This window comes from Pyrgilauda ruficollis, unplaced genomic scaffold (assembly GCF_017590135.1).
Source record: "Pyrgilauda ruficollis isolate IOZ18807 unplaced genomic scaffold, ASM1759013v1 scaffold56, whole genome shotgun sequence".
NCBI lineage: Eukaryota > Metazoa > Chordata > Aves > Passeriformes > Passeridae > Pyrgilauda > Pyrgilauda ruficollis.
In genome coordinates, this window is record NW_024527266.1 from 2492763 (window position 1) to 2517925 (window position 25163).

General features: G+C 43.3%; 1 protein-coding gene across 2 annotated transcripts; it reads right to left on the bottom strand.

Annotated features, from left to right (window-relative positions):
* Positions 1 to 11077: 11077 nt before the first annotated feature.
* IFT27 (intraflagellar transport 27) lies at positions 11078 to 19350 on the bottom strand. 2 transcript variants are annotated; one of them, XM_041481753.1, is made up of 8 exons: positions 19228 to 19350; positions 15567 to 15646; positions 14447 to 14506; positions 13738 to 13797; positions 12669 to 12786; positions 12245 to 12354; positions 11947 to 12048; positions 11078 to 11327 (listed from the first exon to the last, which is right to left on the bottom strand). In XM_041481753.1, the coding sequence occupies exons 1-7, from the start codon at positions 19259 to 19261 to the stop codon at positions 11950 to 11952; spliced, it is 561 nt and encodes a 186-aa protein (XP_041337687.1). In that variant the 5' UTR covers positions 19262 to 19350; the 3' UTR covers positions 11078 to 11327; positions 11947 to 11949. The 2 variants fall into 2 exon arrangements, with proteins under 2 accessions (XP_041337687.1, XP_041337688.1); XM_041481754.1 differs by lacking the exon at positions 19228 to 19350 and adding an exon at positions 18851 to 18968.
* Between the last annotated feature and the right edge of the window lie 5813 nt (positions 19351 to 25163).

A 25163-nucleotide genomic window follows, 5' to 3' on the forward strand; every position in this document is an offset into this window, starting at 1 on the left:
ATGACGAGCAGAGAATATAAGTTGTGAGAACATTCCCCCTCCCACCAGCCCGTCTATCCCTATGTATTTACATAAGTATGCTAAACTAAAGACACTCTTCCCCACTCAGATGCTGTGCCTCATACTTATCCTCTCCAGAACACACACATTTCTACACTTAATCTATAATCCCAGACTACCTTCCTGTTGGACTATCTTGAGTATAAATAAATACATGCCTCTACACTCCCTTACACCTGCATTAACCATATACCATAGAAATCCAGCTTGAGACCCACTTATTCACAAGCATACAGCCACTGTTTCTCCTTTGCTGTATCCCTAGATCCTTCATGGAAATTCTCTTTTTAGTTCACATCCATATCCAAAGCCAGGCACAGACAGTTCCCACTGACATCTACATACATCCAACACTGAAAGCATATTTCAGGCAACAAAAAGTTTTTGGCACAGGTTTTGTAATCAGAATCTGCTCTAGGGCCTAAGTCACAGGAAAGAGTCTCCAGAATGGATCGGAGAGGCAAAGGGTTTCACTGCCCTTTGTGCCTGAAATATGGGCACCAATAACTGTGTTGCCCCCAGTAAAGCCTTTGTTCATTTATCCACTGACTGTAACTAGATTAGACCATCACTCCTGATTTGTCTCTCATGAAATGGGTGGTTTCTCCTGGTCAGCTTCAGAAAGTCCAAATTAAAAGCAGTCGTCATTTCTTGACAAACAGTTTTATGAAACTCCCCCGAGGAAATGTACATGGGCTGTGGTTTTGTTCTTAAAGAAAATAAAAAAAAAAAAAAAGCGCGTTTCCATACAAACACAGTAACCAGAGAATAAGTGAAAAAAGAGAAAGGCCTTACTTTTTTCTAAGGGTTTTCAGAATCTTCTTGGAAGCATCAGTGCAATGATAAATGCTGAGGTAAAGGTGAGGCATACAGTGAGGATGGTTTGTGTTGACACTGATCGATATCCTGGGATATCAGTCTTCCTTTCAGTGTAAAGGGCACAGGTGGGGACAGACAAGAGGATCTTGTGCAGCCACATCTATTCAGTATCATCAATTAAAGCCACAATCCAGCCCTAATATGAGCTTTTGCCATCTAGACCTCTGCAGCCACAGAGGTGTCACTGGGGCTTCCTCTATGGACAGACTTGGTCTCCTAGGTTTGGTGGTACTGACACAGAGGGTACTGCAAGACACCTATGCAAACTTTCCTTTTTTCTTCTGTCAGATAGTTTTGGGTATCGGGGCAGGAATATTGGTCATCTAACTTCTCTGGTGCTCAGTTAGTATATCAGGGTTAAAAGGATTCTTGAAGGAACATCCCAAGAAAAGGAAGAGAAATGATTAGTGTCTAGGATAGGCTATTTCGCCCCTCTGAATTTTCAGAGGGACAAATCAAGAGCAGCACATAGCACCTATTCAGGAGTTCAGTGAGTTGGCATTCTAAGACAATTTAGAATCAGCATATCCCACTGATGCCAGAAAGAGGCTACCAATTAATTTTAATGTGAGAAGGATTTACTTCTGTAGTCCCACATAGTCAGGGAGGCATCCCATGAGGTGTAAAAGTACCTAAGACACTGTTTCTGAGCAAGTCAGCTGATACATCGTGACCACAGAGCTCTTGTATTGTATGCATTCTTAGGATTTACCACTGTAATGGTTTAGGACCCCTTAAGTGAATTCCTATAGAGGAAGTAGGTTAAACACATCAGATTAAGCCAGTCAGATGCTAGACTGGAACATTATGGCGATGCATAGAAGAGTACTCCATGGATAGAAATTGTCAAGAGGTGGTATTCTCTGCCTTGGGAATAAAGGCCTACTTTAAAAAAAAGGAAGCAAAACACATAAGTCTATTTAGGCTTCTAACTCCATGTTTAGGCAGTGAGGAACTGTCCTGATTTTCAGTTGTGCTAAGGAGTCAGCATCTCATGTCAAATTTAGAGGGGCCCCAAACACCTCTGAAAGTCCAGATTTCTGTTTTGATATTTTAATGTCATTCAACATAATAGCTTTGATCTCATAAACCAACAAATTTCTTAATAGAAATTAAATCAAAAATTCCAAGGCCAAATGGTGGGTTCATCAGTATTTGATGCTTTCAGTCATTCACTGCAGCTACTGACCACTTTTGAAAATTTCTGGGCATGATCAGAAAGCAGCATTTATTTATATGGTGGAAAATCACGGGAAGTGAAAGCCTACTGCAGAGCAAAACAATTCCCAGCAGTGCACTTGGTTCATACAGCTTCCCCAGACCATGCTCAGGGCCTTGATGATGCCTCTCTGCCACTATGTGGGTTTCTCTGGCAGCTGACCCCAGCAGAGGCTGACCAAGCATCCAGCCCATCCTCCAAGGGTGTGGAATTATGGTTCTCCTTTGTGCTTCTCTAATTCATTTGCTTGGTTGTTGTCCTCTTTAACACAGTGAGCTAATCTGGCAGAGGACACACATGGAAGCATCTCTGAGCCATGCTCTGCAGTCCATGGCAGAGACATGGGAACATACACAGGAGTAGGCAGCTCAGAGCAGGAGAAAGGCTGTTTTTTCCCTGGGTAACGGGGGCGGCTGGGAGATGAGCAATCCCCTACGCAGAGCTGGTCCTCCTCCCATGCTCATCACTACTGCATTCTCTGACAGGACCCTTTTCCTGTGTCTGTTAGACAAAAATATTTATTTGCCATCTTTCCACTAGCCAGTCTGAAATGACAAAACACCTCTCTATTTCACAGACCACTGGGACTCTTCTCTGCAACTGACCTATATTGGTTATAAGCTTCATTTGTTCTGGCCTGCACTCCTCTCTCTTCTCTCACATGGAGCACATGCACTGCTCCTCCCCCTCAAACAAACACCTTTACACATCCAAGGACATTGTAAAAATAAAATTATCACAACCTGGCCCTCCGGGAACCTCGGTTTTACAGTTTGTCCCACTCTGATGCCAACAGAATTCACAACCCAGTTCAAGAGAGACAGACAGTGAGTGAGAGAAAGCAGGCAGACAGGCACAGACAGAAGGAGATGGAGGAATTGGGGAGAGAGAAAAGGAGCAGAAGGAAAGAAACAGGGCTGCTAGTCTAGAACACAATGGAGAAAGGGGAATGGAGTTATAGGGACAATAAAAAAATTAAAATTATAGAAAATTGAAGGAAGAGAGAAAGAAGTAGATGGAAGAAAAGCAGAGGAAAGTACAGAAGAGAAAAGAAATGGTCAGAGGGAAGAGGGGGAGGTCAAGCCAGGCAGCAAAGCAAAGTGGTGTCTGTGAAACAAGGCAGAAGGAATAAGAAGGTGCTTGTGAATCTGGGCACTACTTTTTCATGTCTCCTTTTCTATTATGAGCACACTGTGAGGAAAAGGGCAAGAGGAAAGGGAAAGGAGGATAAATAAATACCTGAGCTGCCATCTTAAACAGTTCATTCTAATAGTCAAGCAGATATGCTTGAAATAGGCAGTCCACAGGTTGCAAACACTCAGGTACCAAGTGCAGTTCAGCAGGTAGGAAACTGTCTGCACTAGCATAGTGGCATTTACATTCCTGGGTCCACTGGGTCTCTCTGTGCACTGGCAGCGAGCCCTGAATGCATAAAAATGCTTCTGTTTAGTATTGGGGAATTGTGCTCTGATGGCTGCCCTGCGTCCTCTTTCAGGTTCCAATAAGAAAACCTCAGCCCCAAACACAAGAATGCAGTTACTCTCCCTTCTTTTTATACAAATCCCTTCCTCCCCACTGCCTGATGCCAGCTCGTTTGCATGCCAAAGGTTCATATCTATCTAGCATTGTTCTTTTGCTGCTCTGCTTTCACTCTCCTCTTTCCTTATGGCTCCCCTTCCTCACTCCCATTCATTCAGCTCACCCTTACACAGCCCTGTATAAACACACACACACAGAATTTATCTCCACCTCTGTAGTTATCCACTTATCTATGAGTGTAGTACCTGGTTGGCATGCATCTCTCTCCCACAGACAATCCATTGATTTCCACACCACAACCCTGCTAAATCTGCCTGTCTTTCCTTCCTTCACAGCCTATCTCTTGCTGCACCCCAGCCACTCTGTTTCTTTGTCTCTCCCAGTTCTGTATGTTTTTCCCTCTCTTCAATCCATTCTTCCTTCTCCCCAACTCCACCCATCTGTCTGTCTGTCCCTCCTTCCCACAGTTCTCTCCAGCTGATACACGTACCCCAGTGTCTCTCTCCCTTTCTCCCCCTGCCACATTTCATTTCTTTGTGTCTCCTGCACACCCAGGCCCACACTTGCTCTCTCCCATACTGAGAGGAGGCAGCAGCAAAGAATTTGCTGCTGACCGCTGCATTGCTAGGAGGCAAACACATGGCCAGCCTTGTGCAGGCCAGTTTCTGCCTGAGTGCCCCAAGTCACATATCTCCAGCATCATCTCTAGCACTGGGAAAACAGATGGTAAAATAAATGAGCGCAGTCTGATAAAAGGAGGAAAGGGTGCCTGCCTCAGATGCTCCTCACCAGCACAGAGATACACATCCAACATAGGCACAGCCCTCTCATTCCTATACCAGTCCAGCTTTGTGCCAGAACTAACCAGCTGAACAGGGCACAAGCTCTTCCCTAGCACCAGATGGAGAGGGGTAGGAGAGGGTGGTACTAGAAAGAATGACCAGTGACTATTTTTCTGACCACAGCTTCTAATCCTGGAAAGCAAAGTACATGGGAGGAAATAAGCAGTCTTAAGATCATGGGGAGGGCTGGTATCATGGGAGTGTAGCAGAATTGTGGGGACATATAAGACCTCCACATGCAGAGACAGGAGGAAAAAAGCAAGAGGCATGGACAGGGAAAGGAATCGGGTATCAAAACATCTGTGGACCAAGATGGCATTCAGGGATCACTTTTATCTCAGTGAAGAGGGAAAGCCAACCTACTGGCTATCTTAGCTGTGAGAATCATCAAGAGCAACAACGTACTCTGCAGAAGGGAAATAGCTCCATACCTCAAAAGGGACAGAAACCAGAGGGCAGGGTTTGCATTACTCTGCTTTTGCTCGTACCAGAACCATCCTCCTGCTCTTATCCAGTTCCACAATACTGTCCAAGAATGCTCCTTTAGCTCCTCTACTACCTCCCCAGATACCTCCACCCAGTGACTTGCAGCATCCTTTCCTCTGCCTTTACCTGTTAGAAGAAACCCATACTTGTTACCATTTCCAAACCCACCAGAATTCCTTCCTAACATTTTCACATTCATTGCAGCTCCTCTTTGCTGACAACAGTACTGAAAAGCATTATCTTAACCCTGCAAGACATCTTTCCTAGATACTCTGTTCTGCTGTGCCTACAAGCTGATTTTATGCTTGATGCTTCAACTGTAACCTGAATCTCAACACTTCCAGTTTTACAGTCCTTAAACTGAAGCCACCCAACATCACAAAAATGAAGTCCTAGAATTGGCCCACAATGGCCACACATAACTGTTAGACTAAGAGAGAGCACTGCTTCCCAGGAATCAAAATGAATTAGCAAAAGCAGAGAAGGGAAACCAACACAGAAAATATTCCTTCCATCCCTTCTGCTGTATGAACTGATTGCGAAGTTCCTGTTGTGAGATATCGATGCTCGTGTAGTAGTGGGCATTTCTGCCTGGTCAGATGGAGGTGCAGGCTCTCTTTCCATTTCCTGAATGTATTCATGATGCAGCATCACAATTAAGCATAAATGTATGTGTTGTTGCCCATTTTCCCCCTCCTGCCCCTTCCCCTCCCCCNTCCCCCCCCCCCAAAAAAAAGGGTTTAAGCAGAAAGGTCATGATAATTTTTGACAAAGGAAAATAGAGATAGCAGATACAGCAGTGGAATTAATTTGTGTTTTAAATGTGTTTATGAAGATGTGTGGGTACCAATAGTAGATATCTATTTCCCTTCACTAAGAATGCCCTCAGAAGAGCTGTACTCAAATACGAATTTCCAACATCTCTTCACACTCTTCCATCCTGATAGTCTGATAGTGCCCTCAGCATACCTACTCTATTTTTTCTGCTCTCACCTAGGTACGCTGTCTCCAGCCACTGCTGCTCACAGCATCACAGCTTGCTGTGCTTATCTCCCCACACTACTCCTAGGTTTATCATTCTGGATCCTTGCTACTGCCCTTTCAAATTCCAGTGTCAACCCTGTCACACAGACTTTAACTCTTCCTGCCTTGTTCTAATGCAGGCCCTACATCTTAAACCTAAACTGAGGGCTACCAGTGGCTTTCCTCATCATGGCTCTGATTCCCCCTGTCTGCCCTTGGCCCTGAGAGCTTGGCCCTGAAAATCTCCTTTCAGTTATTTATTCTTACCACTTGCCCTTCCACCTGCAAAGTCATCCAGCTCTACCCTGTATCCTCATTTTCCCTCAGTGGCTCATGCAAAAATTACTTTTCCTCCCACTTTACTTCCATACAGCATTCTAAAAGACAGGAAAAGCCTCAGGTTTTCCCATCCCTAAATCCCACCCTCCCAATCTGCCTCAGCAAATCCCTTGGGTTCTTCATGAAGGAATACAGACCTACATATTTCCTACATATTCCTGTTCCCTTAGTGCTCCTGCATTTTCCCCTGTCTGGGACACAAAAGTCAGTCACTTCTGCATTTATATCCTTTTCCTCACAGTCCATAACTGGCAGCCCTCATATTGGCTATTTTTCTAGTACTTGTACAGAAAGATCACAGACTCCACATCTCTCCAATTGATGTATATCTGGCTGGAGGGAAACTCATCAAACTGACCCCATCCCTGACCCCAGCTTGACACGTAGGGTCTGTCACATTTCCTGTTTAAACATTTCCAGATTAAATTTCAGAGACCAGGAAAGGGAACAATTCTAGGCTTCTCTTGACAAACAGCCCTAGGGGAGGAAATACGTGAAGCCATGACAGATAAACCAAAGATCTCCAAGGAGTAAAAAAACCCTACCAAAAATTCCCACCAAAACCCCAGGTCAGATGGAGAACAGCCAGTGTCTGGCAAAGTTACACTGCAGCAAGCTCTGAAGAGCCCAGATGAGGCTCCCAGGACTCAGATGGTAGTCTCCTGCCAGGAAATGACACCCTAGACTGAGCAACATCCCCATCTCTCAGATGATTTCGACAGGGAGTCACAACAGCTGAAGAGCCCTGAAAAGATGCAAGACTTTCTTCTTCCTCCCTCCCCCAAGCATTGTTGTTCTGGGTCAACAGAACCAAGGGCAACCGGCACAGAAGACATTGTTCTCCAGGCAAAATGACAGCAGGAGGAGGAAATAGGACACAAGTAGAGAGATGATGTGCCCCTAGGCTGAAAGAGATGTTGTGGAGGCCAACATAGCCCTTGAAGTGCTCCTGCTCTCACTGCACCTTTGCTGCAGAAGGTCCGAGAAGTCCCTCAGCCCTAGGTTCCATAGAGTACCATCTGCAAGATGGAAAAATTACTTGTTAAGAGCAAGCAGAGGTGGATATTGTCCACCAAGGAGCAGATGCGAGATAGGAAAAGGACTGAGAATGCAAGGGGAGAGAGGCGTCCCATCACGCAGGTGCCAATAATAGGGATGTCTTCCTGCCACTTGCAAATAATCTGACATTGTGCTGCTGACTTTGTGTAGGCAGATGAGACCACAACTGCAAGCAACTGCCACCTGAACATCAGAGATACAGTAACTATTAAAAACAGAGCACAGCCTTGAGTTGCGTAAGGACCCCCACAGATCTGCATAAGCACCAGCAAAAGCAGTTGCTGCCTCCAGAAGAGAAATGCAGTGTTTTCCCTGCTGTCAGCACCTGCGTCAGGCTCCCAGTTTCTCTTGAGATACAGCTCTTAATTGGGATAGATTGTACGTTTTCTGCCCAGCTCCCAGTTTAATTGCTAGTTTATGACTTAGCCTGTTTTGTGCTTTCCACGCTACTTCTTTCCTCACTTAATCTAACAGAATTATAGAAAGTATTGCTGGGAGGACCTCAGGAGGCCACACAGTTTATCCTTCTGCCCCAAGGCAGTATTTCATTTTCAACAACATCATGTGTCTTTTGCTATCAGGTCAGATTGGTCCAAGATGTATAGTGGGTAAAGAAATGAAGCTTACCCAGGGGAGTCAATTGGCATAAAAGACTAAATCCAGCTCTTCAAGTCACTGAAGTTATATCAGAAATAACCCTAGTCCAAATGGTGTCATTTATCAGATCAGTCTTTTAAAAGATGCCCTTTCTTAGGTTTAAAGTCTTTAAAATGAACAAATCTCTAGAAGAAACTGTTTTGACAGTCCCATTTCAGTATATTTAATGCTTCATTATGAACAGCAGTGACCACTCCATTGTTAAGACTTAACAGATCTTATCACGGTGTGATCAGCTTTGAAACTCCTATTAATTCCCACAATAAAACCTGATCTTTCTCGAATTTTACATCCTGAATTTCACTCCGCAGTAGACTATGTCTGGCAAGACAAAACAAAACCATTAAAGCATCTTTAACATGACAACTTTACATAAATGAATTTCAGAATGTCAGACAGCTTCTTAAGGTATTTTATTTCAAGACAATTTGACTAAAAATTCCACTTTTGTTTCTTTTTGTCTATTAATCTAAGAAGAAATGTCTTGCAGCCTTGGGAATAGATAATGCAGAAATTAGAAGGATAAAAAAAAATCAGCTGGTGATGTATCAAGCTAGTAAAGCAGGGCACAAGTATAACAGAGATTCTGTCCAGACCCATGAGGACCAAAGGAAAGGTAAGGAGGGACTCCAGGGAGGAAAGAAATGGTTTTGTCTAATCAAACAAGCAAGCAGGAAAAAGGACTATTTATCTATTAAAACCAGTTAAAGGCCTGTTGGTTTCTTTCCTCTTCTTTTGATATTTCAGTTCTGGTTGAGCTGGGTCTTTCCTGTGTTGTAACACTCATGCTGAGCACCTGCAGCACTGCACAGCTGGACAAAGCAGGGGAGCTGTAAGAAGACAACAAGCTTCCTGGTCAGCAGACAGGCTTTCTGTCTTCCTCCCACTGTTCTCCACAGCATCTGTAATTCAGACTGATGCTAAGCCTATAAGCAGCAAATACTCATCCTCACTCTACAGATGTGACTGCCACAGTTAGAAAACAGGTAGGAGACACTTAATAATGGCTCCAGACTCTTACTCATCCTGCTGGTCCAGCTCACTTACTCACCACCCTGAACTCCTTCACAGAGACAAAACTATTTCCCACAACTTTCCCATGTTTGGCTCCCATGTTTTCTACCCCCTCTTCACTCCTAGTCCCTACAACCAAGGTCACAATTAAGCCAGGAAAATAGCAACAACCACCACTTGCATCAGGCTGGTATTATGCAGCACATTAGCCAGGAAGGACAATATATTATGCTGTTAAAATATATTTGAAAGGGTTGAGATTGTTATGGTCAAACACACTATTTTGAAGGACATTAAACTGTGTCCATACTAGTGCCTGAAATAGTCCTATAAAAAGCAAGTTGGACAACGTGCTTTAGACATGACTTCTTTTCTAATTGTGGTTGTGGCCTGTGGAAGAGGGAAAGGGGCAGTGGGTGAATCCCTACTGTTAGCTAATTAGATCATACATTTCCTCTCTCAGGCAATACATCTTTCTCTGCATGGGCTGCATTTTTCTTCACTGACTTCTCAAAAGCAGCTTCCCTATAAATCACAAATCGCCACTGCAAGCATTCCCTTAATGAGCTCCTCCAGCTTTTGCATTTATTTTATAAAACAGTCTTCACCAATCTTCATCTTACAGGCACATTTAGAGTGTTTATTTGAAGTTATGGGAGGTCCTTCAGGTGCAGAGAGATAGACTCCCTGGTTTAAGATTGCACAGAATTCATTTTATTACCTATTCCCAAGACATTCTTCCCCCTAGATACACCATGTCACAGGTGACATATACATCTGGTATGTTATTTTCAATATGAAAAAATACGTATCTTGTTTTGTGATCACATCATCAATAGAACCAAGGGGAAATGAGATACCAAATAAAAAAACCCCTTCTTTAGTTCTTTAACTGGATCAGCACAGCATCCAAAATAGCTTTTATTCTTACTAGTCAGAGTAAGAATAAAAGGTGTAGATACCAGCACCTGCAAGCGTGTATGCGGCCTATGTAAATCAACAGAAAACACCCAGGATTAACAAGACAACCCACGCAAGATATAAATGCCAGTAATGCTAATTGGGTTAAAAAAGAGTGAGCCTTCTAGTTACCCTAAGTCCATAGAGGACTCCTTCCTACTTTGGAGAAAACAGAAGCTTTCCCAGCTTGTTCTGTCATTTTTGAGTTGGCTTTTAGCAAAAGAACCTCTTGTTTTTACTTCTTATAGATTGAGCTCCTACTCATCCTCTTTAACTGGTATTCATGCTCCCTAGCGAGTTCTCAGCATCAACACACTGTTGCCAGTGAAATGAGGCCAGTGCTTCTCCAGATTCTTGAAGTGCTTCATAAAGGCTGCTACAACATCTGCAGCCATATTTCTTACGTTCAATTTAATGTACTTTTCCTAGCACTGGGCATAAAAATGATTATAAACCACATGTATAGAAGTCCTGAAACACAGATTCCTGAAAAGACTGCCTGAAAAATGCAGTGCTCAGTCTCTACAAAACTCAGCTTCCCTTGCCCAAGGGAGTCTACCATAATTGGGTAGATAATGGTTAAATTTTTGAAATTCTTGGTGTTAGGCTCAGTTACAAGGCAGCACCTTACCACAGATGCTTTTGCATACTGCATTAGCAAAGGGTCTTACACATGGAACATCAGTACTCCACACAATAGAGCAACTCTCTCCAGGCTTTCACCCTTTCTAATACGAAACTTCTAGCCAGACACAGCTGAGTCAGAGTAACTTAGCCAGGCTGTCTTTCATTTCCTTAGTCCTGTTTCCACTAGCAACATCAGAACCGTGGTCTTTTATCTGAAATTCAATGACAAGCAGAGAGACTTTAATAAGAGGACTCTGATTTTGAGATGGAGAACTGAACCTAATCAGAACGGTATTGCCAAATTCAGCTGACGAAAATGACACAACAATATGTAAGATGATAAAGACATGAAGAAGAAAAGGTAATTTTTTTGGTAAGTTTTAGATTAATCTTTAGAATAGAAAAGGTATTCTTGCAATTTCACTCCATTTTGCAGCTAAGCCAATTTGGATGTGCCTGCAGGAAGCCCTTCCTGCTCACTTCAAGGGAGGTGGCAGCCTCTGGAGAACTCCTGTGACCTGGGACCAGCAGAGGGCACTGCGTCACCAAGTGACAGCGGTTGGACGCGACACAGCTCCCACCAGGCAGGGACAGTGAGCCAGGCCGAAGGAAAGAAACAGATTCTGGAAATTAGAAACATGCATTAGTCACCAGCATATCAATCCTACAGCTGATAAAGGCAACACTTAAAACTGGCGTCCAGCTCTGGGCGCTCCTGGAAACACACCTAAATCCATCTCTGCCTCCACACACCTCATCTCCAGGTGTTGATTTTAAGGCAATAAGCCTCCTCCTGAAAATGCTTTTCAAGAGGTAGGGCCAAATCGGTCCTGACCTGCAGTGTATGTACCAAGGCTGGTTTAAGTCGAAAAACATCCTGTCAGCTTCCTCTCTCCTTTTCCAAACCTCTAAATCCCTGCTTGTAGCAGCAGGAAGTCTGTTCAGACAAAAAGATACTAAAGCAAAGAGCTGGCAATTTCCATTCTGTCCTCCCCTTTTACTCTCCGCCTCCCCCAACCTAGCAGACTTTCAATGAGCAGAGAACCAAGCTAGAGGACATGAAAGGAATGCTGAGGTAGCAGCTTCAGAAGAGTGTCTTTCTACTTGCCTATTTCTAGTTTATTTTGAATTACCAGAGGATGACCATGAAGTAGCAAATAGCTCATATTTTTTCTTCTCTCTGTATTCAGTCCAGCAGGATTCTCAGTACTAGAAGAAGCTTAGAGGATAAATAAATCATACCAGTCAGGCTAGTGAGTGAAAAGTTTCCACTTTCTCTTTGTACAGTTGGTGGAATAACTTTGCCAGGATGTGGAAAGGGGCCTCAAAATTTTTCATTTCCTTCTGCAAAGAAACAAGAAAGTTGTCAATTGCAGATGGAATAAGCATTTTACTATTTCTGCTCTGTTTCACCAAAGAAGGATTAAAACTGAGTTAGATGACAAACAAGGTGAAGAGAGTCCCCAGTTATCTTTCTCTGCCTGAAAGACAACTTTACAAGCACCCCCTTGAACAGATGGTGAAAGGAGCAGATACTCACCACTGACATCTCACAGTATTCCAGGCCATGTTTCTCAGCCCACTCCTGTGCTTGTTCCTGCTCCACAACTCGACGATCAGCTAGGTCTGTTTTATTCCCCACTAAGACACCTACAGAAAAAAAGACATGAAAGGAAAAAAAAAAACCCCAGCTCATCAATGCTGACTTGTAACCCATAAATACTGCACTATTTGTAGAAGTAACTGAAGAGGTTGTAGGCATGGTGAATAGTCTATAACTAACTAAAAAAGATTCCAAAAAGTAAACATATTCAAGCCTTATCTGCTTTTTGATAAAAGCAAAGGAGTTGGAAGAAGCCATGTCTGCCCCTGACTTAAAATAAGTGCTCTATTCCACAGCTCAGCAGAAACAACTGATGTCATACAAGAGGGGAGCAGATAACAAGAATCACACCCACTCTTACCTGGGATGTGCATCCCAACTGCTTGAGCCCTCAGCTTCTCCAACCATTTGTTACAGTTGTCGAAGGATTGCTCATTAGTGACATCATACACGAGGCACAGGACGTTGGGTTGCTCCCACTGCACAGCAAGAAAGGAACACTGTCAGCTCTAATGAAACTGATGCGGTCAACAGCCAGGCTGTAAATGTGGCAAACACAGCTGCTAGGATGAAAATAAAAAGCCTAACACCCAGGAATCTTATGCCCTGGCTAAGGTTTCACATTTCAATTGACCCAACTAAATCACTGACATTGGGAGAGGTGGTCTTTGCTTTCCTCCCTAGTCCTGCTTGTGCAGCCCTGCCCCTTTACTTGTATCAGCTCTGGCACTCATCTGATCCCCAGGGAAGCTGATTTTTCATGTTGAATCAGCACAAAATTAATCCTAGGAAAAAAGTAGAAAGGTTTTCTTCCAGTTCAAGAAGCTGAGCCAGCTTCTACAGAAGACCCTTGCAAACCAGATCTAGTGCAAGTGTAAAAGTGGAATTGCTTTTGTAGACTATGAACCATTAGGCTGACGTAGCCATCTTATGAAAGCTTATATCAATTAACTGATTCTGCTTCTCAAAATGAGATAACACAGTAGAGAACTGTACAGGGAAGGTCACAAATATTTGAAGGAAAAAACCCAAGGGCAGGATTATGCTCAAGGACAAGAATGAATCCTGTTGGATCAAACACATCACTGTAACACAAAAAAAAACCTCTCACTGTTGAAGTTGCAGCAAAACAGATGTTTTTCTAAGAAATAAAAAAAAAAAACTTTAAACAACAGTACACAGAAATTCTCAGTTAAAGTTTCCGATTTCTTTTGTAAGAAAACTGCCTATCTGCTTTCCTTTCTCTGGAAAGTATTTCTTCTAGTACTTACACAAGTTTTAGAGAGGTAGAACAGGATGCGTTGGCAACTGAGGTAATTGCTCCCATTTACACTAAAGACAAAGTTTGCTACATCTGCCAGACTGGGGAGCTCAGATCTTCAAAGCAAAAGCACTTCTTTGGAAGAAGAGGACTGTTACATAAGACTTACCAGTTTCTCCAGCATTTCAGAAAATAGATCTTTCCCTGCAGAGTCAAAAATGAAGAATTCCTGAAAGCGGAAACAAAAAGAAGGCTCTTGCCAAGAAAAATGCAGTGCAGGGAAAGGTTTTGGAAGTAAATACTGCAACTTGTAACTCCAACATTTTATTCAGTACAGCAGTGTCATGTCCCAAACTCCCTGCACTGAGAAAACTCCAGATAATATGAGAAAATAAGTAGCCATTTTTCAAGTATAAGCAGTAAAAGTGTTACTTCCAAGGCCTCAAGCCTAGTTTCCATCCCTACTGTAAAGAGAATATGTGGAGTGGGACAGTAACCTCTACTATCTATACCAAATTTTATATATTCCATTAATGGGAGTATAGGGCATTAAGGAGAAATAACAGATGAGCTTTGGCTTCTGTAGATCCAAGAACCACGAACTAAACCTGAGTGCCCTAAAGGACAGAACAGATTCTCAACAAAGCTGGCAATAACTTTGGTTTAAAATGTGTTGGATACAAATATATGAAAATTATATTTTTAAGACTAAACTAACCCTGGAGTATCAGCAGTTATACATGATCAGCCTCATTTCCTTAATGCAACTTAATCGTTCTATGAACATGAATAGTGATCTTCCACCAGAATGAGACTCATGTGGGGCTTGAGCTCTGGGTGTCTCTTTTTGACCCAATTTATGTCACAGAAAAACTCACCACACTATCACTTGTCTCTGGAACTGATACAGCTTTCACCAACAGTTCTATGCCCGCTGTCTGTCAAGAAGAATCAGGAAAATGAGGATCAGGAGAGTTTTTAAGAGCCTGTCCATCTGCATACCAACCGTGCATTGGATTGAGGCAATTCTTGTGAATCATTACAATTTCATCAAACACAGACCGCTGGAAACTCAGCAATACTCCTCCTAGCTCTGGTAACCTAATCTTACCAATATGTCAAAGACTCATAGATTTGCTCAGCTGGGGGAAAAAGGAGGAGAACCAAAGAGATTTGCTTATATACAGCTCAGAGTATTAGCTGAAGTCTGCAGGTCTACGTTCACTCTCACGCTGCTGCTCTAACACATGCCTTAGAACGTTTTGCACTAACCATGTGATGAGCTAACATATGGGACTGAGATTATTTGTGCTTCTTCCACCTTTTATCTCATTCTGCTTTGTAGCTCATTTGTTTGTTCTATTTCTATCCTTAAATTCTCGTTTCCATCTTTATTTCAATGAATAAACATATTTTAGGGGTTTTTTTCTCCACAATCATATTTTCCTTTTTTTACTTTACTTATATTTACTTTTATTTTTATCCTGCTTCTGATTAGTCATCACCATTGATTCTTACACTGAAAGACTGCAAACTGTATCCTCTTCATCTGGGAACAGTTTCTGCAGATTATAATTATCTTGGGGCTATGCAGCACATCTTGGTGTTTGCACAGTGATAAGCGCACTGTCCACATCCACATTTAATAGTTGGAATTAAAAGCTTTCTCCTTCAGCAGTGCTTTTTCATAGAGTAGTCCCTAAAGGCGGGAGTTCTCTAACACCACAAAACCTTGTGAAAACATTGGTTCAGTAGGAACATCACAAGATTAACTAAATTATTCTGCCTTAAGTTTCAACACCAGCACCTACATAATGCACACTTACAGAATGTTAAATGCTTTCTCTTCAGAATCTAGGGTGCAAGAAAGAAAACCCTCTAAGATCCCACCTTGAATGCCTCAACTTAAAATCATATTTATTTTGTTCTAGGCCTCTCAGTTTTCCTACTCATCTTAGAAAAAATTTAGACAGTGGTCTGAGCCTGTTGTATGCTTACCAGTGTGTAGTTCTTCTGAAAATGAGCCCCATCACTGCGAAACATCTGGGCTAAAGCACTCTTACCCACAGCTGGATCTCCTGCAAAACCAAAAGCATAAAATATTTTTGTTTCATACTAGAGAATCTTATATTTTCTCAGTTCTGATACTATCATATGTTGTAAGAGCCCGGATGCTCTAACTCTGAATACAGGCAATTTAACTGTCACATGAAGCACAAAACCATCTAAAAGGTAATACCCACATAAGGAAATGAATATTGCCATTATGCATACTGGTGGCTGACATGATTTCTGAACTATGCACAACAGCAAAGGACTGCCAGATTAGGCTTGAATTGCTGTTTGTTCTAAAATTCATTCTAAAGCCCTTACCTAAGATTAAAATTTCGTGGATATGTTATCATGTAGAGAAAATTGCAATGTGAAAAGGGACTGGGCTTCCTAGGAGCTTCTTCTCCTTAGGTTATCCATCTTCCCAGACTCAAATCCTTGTTATATACTGAGACAAAGCTGCTTAAGCTGGTAACATTCCTCAACAAACTCTTCTTGCTGACCCTGCTAAGAGAGCAACTCTTGCTGACTCAAAGCTGCTGGTGGCTCATTAGTGGCATCCTGGGCATAACAGAAGCAAACGTCAGAGAGAAAGCACATGGCTGGAGAGAAGAGCCTGCTGACTCATCCCTGTATGGAGGGAAAAGCAAGGGGCTTTGGTTTTTGCTCTTCTACAGCCAAGGCTTTCTGATATGGCTTGCATAATACTCCAGGCAAACCTGACAGGTGCCTGCTTTGGCCTGCTCTTACAAAACTGTGAGATCCAAAGCAATCACAGGATCACAGAACAGAATATGCTGAGTTGGAAGGGACCCACAAGGATCACTGGGTCCAACTCCTGGCCCTGCACAGGACCATCCCCAAGAGTCACACCATGTACCAAGAATATTGCCCAAATGCAACTCTGTCAGGCTTGGTGCTGCGACCACTTCCCTGGGGAGGTGTTATAGAGCCCAAACACCCTGTGGGTGAAGAACCTTTTTCTAATATCCAACCTAAACCTCCTCTGACACAACTTCAGGCCATTTCCTCAGGCTCTGCAGAACTCACATATGCCCATATTACTACATGAAAAAGATGATAAATCATAGCCCTTTATAAACAATGACTTAATGCTTCCAAAGAGCTTATAATTTCTCCACATAATGTCTTGCTAGCCTGGATAGTTAACAGGACAGGCGCCAGTAATTAAATACCTCAGTGGTTCAAGCTTTACCCTCAAAGGCACGCTCATAAACAACCGAGCCTGGAATACAAGTCTTTCACATTACGTTGTTAATAAATAAAGCCAGAAAGGAAGTATTTTACATTAAGTTGTTAATAAATAAACCAAGAAAGGGGTATATTTTTGACTCCATTACAGCTTCCTAATGGTGTTTTGAAGGAAATTGGTAAAGCTCTCTGCTCATATACTATTACAGTGCAGGAAGGGTGTTTTGGATAGTGACAATTACCCCTGGATGCATTAACCAAATGTAGTTCTTGTTTAAACATTTTTAGCATGCTTGCTTACTTTGAGCTGAGTTGGGCTCACAATATTTAGACAGGAAAATCTGGTAAGTCAGCTTGTTTGTTCTCTGATCAGTTCAAGCCTGTGCGGAAGACAACACTCTGTTCTGAGTGGAAGCTATTCTGTATTTCAATAGACAATTAGATCTGTCTTTGTAAAATGAGATAGAGAGGCACACATTGCTCCAAACTGTGCAGGCATCAGCCAGCACAAATTCTTAACTAATGCATCGCCTTTCTTTCACTTGACAGCCCCAGGTGTTCTTTCCCTCTTTTTATTCTTTGCCATCCTCTTTAGCCCATCACACCAGTACACTTCCTCAAAGTAAATTTCCTTGCCGTTTTCAGTTTAGTCTCATGTGCCAGTAGTGCATCTCACAGTATATATCCTATCCATATTTCAGTTATTCTGCCAGAATCTGCAGAGTCTTTCAAAAATGCCTGCTACTGCCAGCTGTCTCTCTACAATGAAAACCTTTGTGTAGTGTCTCCATAGTAAGCTCAGACAACAGATTTTTTTACTTTGTGCCTGTAAATGACCCTTGAGATAACACAGGAATCATCTTCTATTGTCAGTTCAACAGTCTCTGTTTTGCTAACAAGAGCCCTTTTCCCCTGTTCTCTTTGACCTTGGTGTAGCTCCCAGTTCTGTGTCACTGGCTCTTCATAACCATCTCCTTAGGTCCACAAGAGCTCCCAGTTCCATTTCTGATGGGTTTGTTCCTATCTATGTATTTGTATTTTCTTGTTCCCTTTAGGTTGTTGTGGTTACCTATATCTTAGGTCCCTTTCACTACAGGTTTTTTTTTTCTGCAACAGAGAATCTATTTTGCCTAATAGATTAGGTCTGCTTAATTAATTTATTATTTTTAATAATACATGGATATTACTGTAGCACATAGGGGAATGACACATAGGACAGGACATTCCTGTTCTTTGTGCTGTGAACAGAATTGAACAGACCACTCCAGAACCAATAAGGACATAAACAAGTCATCTAAAGAAAACCTATGTGATTTTTAAATGGTCATGGAATTGGCCTTTGGTAACACTAAACAACAAAACTGGATAGACTTCAGCAAAGCCAGTATATTGTGAGCAGGAAACTTCCAAACTGGAAATGATGCCTACGTTTCAAGTGTAGATGTCAGACAAGATGGTTGGTTCACAGCAGTAGAGCCACAAAGGAGATCAATTCTGTTGCCTTTGCCAAAGACCACATCTGGCTTTGTGTGAGTTGATGGTCAGCTACTTCTGAGGTCAAAAGGCAAACATTTTATTCTGGATGAAATATTTTGAAACAAAAATTAAACCTGGGAGTTGACTGCACACAAAGATTTGATGGATTTGTGCTTTAGGCTGAGGCTGCACAGAGCTTCAATGTAGAGGGAGGAGAAAAAATTAAAAGTTTTTTCACAAAGTGTTAACAGCCAGCTGTACTCACTTACAACATCTCCATAATCCATCCTGACTAGATAAACTGGTGTCTTCACCTCATTTTTTTCTCAGGTTAGCCTCTAAATTGTTTGGGGAAAAAGATGCCACTGTGAAGTGCTCATCCTTCTACTCTTTGTTTAGGCTTTACCTTTCTATCATACTCTCAGAATCATCCTCATTTCTGACAAGAAGTTTTCAGGTCAGCCCAAAGCAAGACTCCAAATGAGGCAGGACTCAGCTGCCCACCCTGCTCCTTTCACGCCTTCTCCAATCTCTGCGCCCACCTTTCCACGCTGCAGAAGTACTCTTTTTTTGGTTTGGGTTTTTTTTTTCCTCTTTTTCAGATCCTGTCCTTGGATTTCAGCCGATCCAAGCACACCTCCCAGCCTCGCTGGGCGCTGCTCGACTCCACGTGGCAGGCGGGGGCGGGTACCGCGTGCTAGTAACACACACGACTCCCACTGTTCCCGTCCCCAGGCAGCCGAGGTCTTCCCTCCTCTCCCATCGCCTCTTTCCCCACCTCTTCTCCGGCGGGGCGGCCCTCCACGAGGGGCTGTGGGAAGCCGGGCCGCCTGCGCTGCCGGCCTCGCCCGACCCCACGGCGCCCGCTCTACTCCCGTGTGGGCAGCGGGGCGGATGGGAGCGGGCGGGCCACACTCACCTGCCAGCAGGCACTTGGCAGCGAGCTTCACCATCGCGCGGGCCGGGGCAGGCGGCGGCGGCGGGGCAGCCACCGCGCCCAACCGAGGCCTTGGCAACCGCGTGGCCCTGGCAACCGAGAGACCACCCGCCCATCCCCATTGGCTGCGAGCCCCGCTCATCAAGGCCATCCACAGTTATTACTGGTTCTCTCGTTTCTCCCCGCCCACTAGCCGTGCTGTCAATCAAAGCAGACGCCCCGCCCCTCCCGGTGGCGCTGCGGCGGTACGGGAGCGGCGTAGGGGAATTCTACCTGGCAACTAAAGACGTCATCGAGAGCCGGCTTGTTATTGGGTAGAACATAGGCGGCCTGCACCACGGGGCTGAAATGACCCTCAGGGGGCACGGCAGAAAATGATAGAAGTTAGGGGCAAGGAACTGCGGCAGCCCCAAGGCGGGAAGAGGCGAGCGGGGGGAGACGCCTGCACTTCCTGCCCGTGAACCCGCGGAACGCGATGTTCCGTGCGGAAGGGCCCCGGCTCCGTGCGCCTTGCTGCGCATGCGCGCGGCGGGAGCGCGGCCTGGCCCCGGCCCGCGCGTTCCTCGCACCCGGCCCCGGTGTTTGGGCCCCGCTTCCCTCAGGGCTCGGGCGGAGCGGGAGCTGCCCCGGCGGCTTTAAAGTCGGCCACGAAGCCGGGTCAGCGCGGCGGGAACGGGCGGTCTGTGAGGCCGCTGTCGCCCTGTGGGAGTGGAGCTGCGCTCCGCTGGCCGCGTCAGCAGCTGATCCGCTCTCCTTTGCTCCGGTGCACACTTTTCCTTGTGTTTGGCCGTGTTAGTGTACTCACGGAGGAAGTTCTCTTGCTTGCTGATTTCTTAGTTGCTTTCTCCTTCCCCCCCCCCCCCCCCCCCGCCGTTTTTGTTAATTTTTGTAGCCTTTCACGCTGCAGTAGATTAATTTATTTGGGTTTTTTTCATATTTTAAAAATATTTCTACTAAGCTCTCCCTGGGCTGCTATTAAACTATTTCTATGCCCTATTATTAGTCTTTGAACTGATTTTCTCTCTTCCTTAAGCAGTCCAAGTGAGTGGATTTGGGTGGCAGCCGAAAAAGGAGACCACAAAGCTTCCTGGGTTTCCCCTCCTTGCAACCTCTTTGAAAGATCTGTGCCACCAGAAAGCATGCCATTAATAGCAATCCATACCTTTTTTAGGGTATAAACGTTGCTTGGCTGCACTTGGGATTATTTATTCTGGAACACAGAATGTGCCTACTGTGGGAAGCAGTGAGTAAGCTTGGGAAGAACAGAATAATCAGTAATGCATCTGAATTTGGGTTATAACACTGGACATTCCAAGGGTCGAAAATAAAGTTTTCCTAGTTTTATTTTAATGTCAACATTTTATTTTAATGTGACTGCTTAGAAGGCAGCTCTTGTACCTTTTCTGGGATAAATTGTCTTTGACATGTCTAGCCAGGCAAGCAAATAACATAAAATCAGTGAGAACCTATAGCTGAATCAAAGGACTCTTCTATATGCCCATAAAATAACATTGTTTCTGTGATAAAAACGTGAAGGGGACTTGACTAGCCTGAGTGGGCAGACTTCAATTGCAGATGATGACTTGTAAAACATAGTGATGGAGCCACTACTGTTCCTTTAAAAAGGGAAAGAAGAATTAATCCCAGGTCTCATTATTATTTTCCCTGTTTTCCATCCCCAAATCTTCCTTCACATAAAACAGATGTGGGATATTGATGTTCTCCATCTCTTATGTCTAAATAGCTTAACTCCTCTTTCATCTTTCCTGCCTTCCACTCCATCCTCTGAGAAATTCACTTGTCTCTGCGTCATTCCATTTTTGCAATCTTTGCATTATCCTTTGTTGTCTGTTTGTAATATTGCCCCAGTTTACAGACAGGTCTCCAAGCGAAGGCTTTGAGGCTCCATTATGATATGCTTGAGGTTTATTGGTCGTGGCTGCAGTGTGGTGGTATCCATCAGCAGTTACTGAGGTCACAAACATCCCTGGCATTTTACACTGGGATCACTGCAATGGAAAGCATGGATTATGTTGGAAGTGAGATTTTCATTGCTACTGAAAATTTTTGCTTGGAATCTGGATATCTCCTTCCTGCTTGCTGCTTTCATATTGGCACCCTGTTCCTTTATCCCATTCCCTCATTTCCTACCTCTGCATGCATGTGTGCACAGAACTCTTAATGGATTTGTATCCTCTCTATTTCTTCTGTCCTTTTACCCCACAATATATTTTTTTACCTAATCTATCTTTTCCTCTGCCTGACTTCTCACAGGTATAAGCTGTTCCCCTACCAGCGTTGACAGTGATAGATTAAGGATGGAATTACTTATCTGCACCTTGTAATCCAAACAGAATCGCAGTCTGCTGTTAGCAGTCCACAGGGGTTGCTGCTGAATAAATTGGAATGCTGGTAGCTGTGCTCGCTGAAGCTTCTCTCATCTTGAATACGTGAGAAAGAGGGGAAGAGGAACCCTGTGGATTTAAACAAAAGGAAAACACCAACAACAGAGGGTGATGCCCTTACCCTAGAGAAGTGTTTATTAGGTTCAATCCTGTATTTAGCAACTAAGGAGGTATAGAACACTCTTTTCATTCACCCATTTAATTTTTCCCTCAAATGAAACAAGATTATTTTGAATGGGAAGTGCCCGTTCTCTCTTGTGAGCTGGAAAAGTTTCCCTGACGGCCACAAGACCTTGAAATTTGAAGTCACATTCCCTTAGGTGGTGGTCACAAACCAGCAGCCAAACTGCACGTGTGTCTGTGTGTCGTGTGTGGCTTGCATTTCATCCTGCTGCAGAAGGCAGCTATGGTGGAACTGCATCTCCAGCAGGAGTGGCAAGGAATTTCAGACACCAGGTAAGGCTCTACAGTGGGAAGGGATTAAACTGAGGTCGTGTAGTTCTTTAGACTGAGATATGGTTGGTGTTCCAGATTCTGTCAGGCACTGCATAGGTCACTTCATTATCTTCTTCACAGAGCATACCTGTTAAAAAGTGATTTTTTTCTGAGGCAGAATTCACTAATATTACCAGGGCTCGTTTTCGCAGTTGTTCATCCATCGATGCAAACATTCTGGATGTGTTCAGAACTGAGCAGGTTACAGCCTGTAACTTGAACCTGCTGCCTGATGAAAGCTACTGAGGAAGAACTGTAGCTTTCTTTGGAGCAGGCAGTGCTTCTCAGGAAGGCATTAATGTTGAGGAAAGCGAATTAGTAGGTCTTTCTGTAAGAAATCTCTTAAATACAAAGTATTTCATCAGTTCTTTTTCAAATCTTATGTTACTAAAAAGAAACAGTATGACAAAATGGTTTCAGAAGTATCTTGTGAATGAATATTCAGAGTTTATGCAGCTATTTAAATCCGCATAGATTCTTATAGGATTGACTATGAATGTTTACTGGTATGTCTGGAGAGCTGTGAAAACTGCAAGAAAGGATGTGTAAATTTTATTGTAGATTTCCATTCTTTACACTTCCCCCAAGTGGTAGAATAAATAGATACTCCATCTATTTTGAGGGCTACTTCATTTGGCATCCCCCAAACCCAGCTTTTATTTCTCTTCAGAGTGGGGCTATTAGCACAGAAGTGAGAATTTGGATGCTTTCTCTAGCTCTGTTGATAACACCATTATAGTTCAGGTCTTCAGATTTTGCTCTTTTGTAGTGGGGGCTGACGCACAGATCTGAGGGCTTTTTGGCTGAGTCGGTGCACTGAAATGTAAGATGATTACAAAATGGTTGAATCAGCCAAAGGATTTGTTGGCAGCTACACAGCCCTTCTGACTGATCTGGCATATCTGCCATTTGTTTCTGATCTACTCCGTTGGGAGAGTGGAAGTTAGAAAGGGATGGCAGTTGTGGCATCAATGGAAAGTGGTAAATTACTAAATGTAGGGTAGGTACATCTACAACTCGGTTCGAGTATGCTAATTGTAACTGTTATGTCCTCTCTTCTGATGAATATGAAAGGAGGGAGAGATTTCTCAAGCATGCATTCAAATCCACAAGGATGAAGATAAAGAGAATTTCTGGAGAGTAATTATTCTGCATATGTCTGGAAAAATTCCAGCTCGAATCTTTATTTTCTTGTTCATGCACATGGGAGCTTGAAAAAGTGCTGGGAAGAAGCCCTGAAATCCTTATTTAATTTTTAATAATACTCCCCAAAGCAGTAGCTAGTGGGCTGTTGATCAGGTAGCCGGAACATCACACAGAAAGTTGTCTGGACCTCTGCACGGGGCGGTGTCTGTGCCAGGCTGAGGGCTTGCTGTGGCCGTGTGTGCAGCCCCAGCTGCGAGCGCTGTCACTGGAGCCATCGCCGTGCTCTCCTGCACAGCGGGATCGGATGCTGGGGAGGGAGCACCGACTGTGCTCCTGCATCCTAGGGAAGGGGTTAATCTGTCAAACAGAGAGCACATGAATATGTGACAGCTTTAAACGAGCTACCCACAATTCCAGCATGCCAGTCATTATGTGCTGATGATGACTATGATAGCAGCTGGGGATCTTTTTTTGGATCTTTAGCTGCTGTCTGCTTAGAAGGCAGATGCTAGGCTTTCACTAATGCTATACCTTATGCTAAAAACTGCAAGACAGATTGCATTCAAATAATGAGATTTATTAAAAAATATAAGTTAATATTTGGGTTTATATCCTGTTTTTTTAGGCTTTGAATGTTCAAAGTTTTTTCTGCAAGCATGACAGCTAGAATTTTTTTCCCTTTGCTGAAAACTAAGATTCAACCATGTGACTCCAGAACTTGGAGGTTTAATGGAGGAAGGAGAAGAGAAATATTTGAGACTCCTAATTAAAATTTCAAAAGTTTACAACATTCTGTTTTCTATTCTCTTCCCTTTGTAACAGGCTAAATTTTTGGGCACCAACTTTTTCACCTTAATGATGTCCTTTTTTTTCAAGGTCAATTTATTATAATGTATTTATATTATAATAAAATATCTTCCGCTCCAGGCTTTTCAAATCCTCTCTCTAATCATGTCAGTACTTCCTGCTCTGGATTTCCTTTTCCTGAGACCCTGAATTTCAATGTTGTTCACCCTCTGACCTCTGTCTCAGAGCTCTCTACCCATTTGCTTCCTGCTTCTGAAGAAAGGCTCCTGCTCCCACCTTCCCAGTAGCTGCTCACACCAACTACTTTCTTCCCATTTGTGGCTGAGCCTTGCTGGTCAAAATCTTTGTAGACTTTCTTCCTACAGATGTAGGGTCTTGATTCCTGCTTCTGATGAAGCCTTAAACTTCTGGGCTACGCAGTGAACTGATAAAAATTCTGAGGGAGAAGGATTCAGAGCTTGTAAAAATAGGATAAAAAATTACGTGGGAGCCTTTCATTGTTACTTGTTCAATGCTTTGTATTCAACAGACTAGATGGAATCTCAGGTTAATTTTGACCTATCAGACCTTCACTGCGAGATAATTTAAGTTCTATTGTATCAGTTACCTTTTGAGCATTCAAAATGAAGATGCTTTTGAACACTAGGATTCTCAACAGCCCAAAAAAGATAGAGACTCATGAAGTCTATGGTTGAATGTCTCTTAAGACTCGGCTTTGCTAAGAAGGCTCTCACGTGTGACCAAGGAAGTTAATATATGCAGAGAGAACAGAAAAACACTGGCTCTAGTAATGGAGGTTGTTACAGAACATAATTGAACACTGACTGCAGCAAAGCTAAAAGGAGACTTGCATTACAATGACAAAAAATCTTTATTTTTTCCCCTAACCTCTGATTTCAGCTGTCTGACTAAGAGCAGGTGCTGGGCAATAGCTCAATTTCAATAGCCCATTGCAGCTGAAAGAGTAGATGCAATTGTGCTGTATCCAGCAAAACTGAAAATTGCTTTAAAGGAGAGGAATGCAAATGTTTTTAAGACAGAAAATCTTCATTCATCTGCAGAACG